The sequence below is a fragment of the Rhipicephalus microplus genome, chromosome 3 (assembly GCF_043290135.1).
Source record: "Rhipicephalus microplus isolate Deutch F79 chromosome 3, USDA_Rmic, whole genome shotgun sequence".
Classification (NCBI taxonomy): Eukaryota; Metazoa; Arthropoda; class Arachnida; order Ixodida; family Ixodidae; genus Rhipicephalus; species Rhipicephalus microplus.
This window is the reverse complement of record NC_134702.1, coordinates 103,397,615-103,400,942: the sequence shown is the minus strand read 5'-3', so window position 1 is coordinate 103,400,942 and position 3,328 is coordinate 103,397,615. Positions and strand designations below refer to the sequence as shown.

Genomic DNA, 3,328 nt, shown 5'->3' with positions numbered 1-3,328 from the left:
ATCCCCTTCCGCTAAATGCGGTCGCGTGTCCAGGAATCGTAGAAGCGTTCTTGAACTGATCAGTAAGTACATCAGTAAAGTATCATGACAGGTGTTTCCCCACTTACCTTTCACATCCCTTCGTGTGTATCAATATAAATTACGTCACAAGAACGTTATCTTCTCATTCTTCTGAGTCACTGTGGCTTGCACAACGCACGTGAAGTGGCTCAATTTATTATATGTGAAGCAGCTTATGATCGAGCTCAATCTGGTGTGCGGCGTGACACGCCTTTACCGCGCATGCGCAAGCACTCCCCTTTTCTCTGCTCTCCTATGCTTCTCTCGCCTCGCAACGCTTACGCAGGAAGCGTCTGCTAGCCTACACTCACTCGCCCTCTTCCTCCTCTAGGCATTCTACATCCGCATTCCACATACGCGTCCTGTCTACTTATATCCCCTCTCCCTCATTCTTTCTCTCTTGCCTCGCAAAGCTGAAGCAGACCGCGTCGGCTTACGAGTTTCTTGCTGAGAAAACTAACTGCTCGCGCCGCACAACCATTCACTGGCAACCACGTAGATATGGGCACTGGACCTTGATTTCCAAGGTAGTGCTGATGAGGGATTTCTCTCGTGCGATGCTAAACAATGATAATTCACGGCGTGTGCGGGAACTAACAGCATACTGAAACTTCTGCTGAAAAATGTTCTTGCAAACAGATATTCTGCTCAAAACGAATCGTCTTTAAGCTCTGCACGTTTTTTTTTTATATTCTTCTTCTCGAATCACTCTCGCTTTCTTTCTCCCCCTCTCTCTCTCTTGACTCTGGTGGCAGTTCGCGATGACAGCCATAACTGCTCAGCTTCTGGACACCGTGGGACGCGTGAAACCACTGGCCATGTCCGTGGTCATTAGCACAGGCAGCATGGTGGCCCTGGGTGGCGTTTACTTCAGCGTCTCGCACGACGAACAGGCTATGGACACGCACCTCGCCGCTCGTCTCACCGTAGTCTGCAAGGTGAACTGCAGTCGCTACCACTCTCCTCTTACCCCCTCCCCTCCGCATCATCTAGAAAAGTTTTCGCTCGAGATTCTTTCTTCACTCCACAGAGATTACCATAGCGTCACCGCTTGAGTAGAAAATAACACCGTGCCACTAAAAAATTGGAGCCTATCGTCACTCACACGCAGTGCGCGCTTAATTACTAGCGCAGCACCAATAATGACTTTCTCGTGTCCACAAAAAAAGTTGAGGTGAGGGACGTTCTTGATACGGGGTCGAGACAAAGGGAACAGCGCTGATATTAGATATTTTTAAACACATGCCATCGTTCAGGAATGCGAAAATTGACTATAGAATGCACGTGCGCCCTCGAGCCATGAATAAAACTCACAGCTGCTTCATGCTGTCCTCTGCTTGTCATTACTCAATATTTTGTTTGCATATGATCAGGTACCGCTGTAGTGTACAGTAGCATCGCGACTAACAAGAACGTAAGTTGAAGGCTTACCGGGAGAAATTCCGATCATGGACTGAACTTTAGAGCTGCATACACTTCTGTGTCCCTTAAGGTAATCGAATATGCAAGCGTATTCGCGTAAAACTGGCATTTCTTACTGTCAATAACTGCAGCCAGAGGCCTGATAATTTAGATAAAGACAAAGAACTCAACGTTACTTCTCCCATGAATTGAGGCATACGTGCTTGCGGACGATCGCAGGTGATCTTCAGCATCGGTTTCTCTCTCGGCCTCGGTCCGGCGTCATGGACGCTCGCCGTCGAGCTGGCTCCGCTACGGAAGAAGGGCTTTGAGTTCGGAAGCGTCTGCGCTTTTCATTGGGCCTCGGCGCTCGGCATCATCAGCTTGTTCACCATCCTGGGCACCAATACCGGATCGCTGGCGCTGCTGGTGGTCCTGTCGGGCCTCGTCACGTTCACGGGTGGCATGACCGCCTTTAAGCTGCTGCCCGACACACGAGGCGTAAGCCTCGAAGGCATTCTATTGCAGGGCCAGGGCGACGTGCGCAGTCGTGGACCGTCGAACGTTGTTTACACGCTCAAGCCTGCTGACGCGATGCTGCAGTCGCCGAAGAAGCACCACAAAGAGCCAACAACAACGCGAGGCGAACAAAAGAAGCAACCGAAGCACAGAGACTCCGAGCCCCTGTCGCCAAGCGGAGTGGCCGCTAAGCGGTCACCCAAGCCTAAACTCAAAGCTCAGGCTAAAGACCAGGCCAAGCATCAAGCGAAGACTGAGTCTAACGACAAAGTCGAGGCTGGACCACACGCGCCGGCTTCGGTTGAATCTGGGGCTACGGAAGTGGTTGCGTCGGGTGAAGATGTTCTCAGCGGAGCAACGTCGTCCATAGCTTCGCCCACTGAAGGAGCTCCAGAAAGCAAGAGTTAATGGACGCCACCGAGAAGGGCTAGACGTGGCGTCTTTCTCCCACAGATGTGCGTCTCTTTCCTGCAGACGGGCATCCCTCTCCAGCAAAAAGGCGTCTCTCCTGCAGAATGACGTATCTCCCGCAAAACGTCACTGGACAATAGATGACGACGGCTTAGTTTGATTCTGCCAGGAGCAGTCTGTTTCAAGTCGATGGGGATCTGGCGCCACTCGAGTAGAGGCGCGTTACCTCATAACATCACGCCATCTACACGTGTGCAGTATTTTAAAGTATCAATGGAGGCATTTTCTCATTTCTGTTTTGAAAGTATTTCCATGTTCGTGCGAAGTACAAAATGTTGCGATGGCAATGAGTGTTTGTCTTTCTTTAGCATGTATTAGAAAATTTTTGGACGAAGTTATCGTACTTGCCGACATGGGTAAGGGGACAAGGTAAGCAAACATTATGGAAAAAACTTTCTTTTCTTTTTGCATTATTTGAAATCTGCAGCCTTTTTTAAGTCAGACTCAGTCATTTGTTCGTTGCAGAAAAAATTTCTCTCTAAAAACAAATTTTCAATTTTATGCAGCGGCCTGCGATGCCCCCATGCTTACGTAGTAAGGAATTCCTTGCAGTTCAAGCATCATAACCATATGATGAGATTACACTTTGCGAGCTGGAGTGCATCTGCACATTTAAAAAGCAAAGGGATTAGAACTACGGAAACGAAAAAAAATTGCCCCCACCTCCCCAAAGGCAATCGTGAAGAAACGCAACTGCATTTTTGCACCACGAGTATGTGACGTAGTAATTTTAATGGCGTGAATTAATGCGAGAAAGGATTTGTACCGAAACTATTTCTTTACACAATTATCAGATAGGGAATGGTTGACAGTGAGGCTCGCGCTTCACTCCATTTTTTATACGTACGGGCGAGTGGACGGGAGAGTGGGTTGCCGG

At 49.0% G+C, this 3,328-nt stretch overlaps 1 protein-coding gene across 1 annotated transcript; it reads left to right on the top strand.

Moving 5' to 3' along the window:
* Positions 1–823: 823 nt before the first annotated feature.
* LOC142803274 (facilitated trehalose transporter Tret1-2 homolog) lies at positions 824–2,557 on the top strand. Its single transcript, XM_075888401.1, has 2 exons — positions 824–998; positions 1,702–2,557. The coding sequence occupies exons 1-2, from the start codon at positions 879–881 to the stop codon at positions 2,386–2,388; spliced, it is 807 nt and encodes a 268-aa protein (XP_075744516.1). The 5' UTR covers positions 824–878; the 3' UTR covers positions 2,389–2,557.
* Positions 2,558–3,328: the final 771 nt, after the last annotated feature.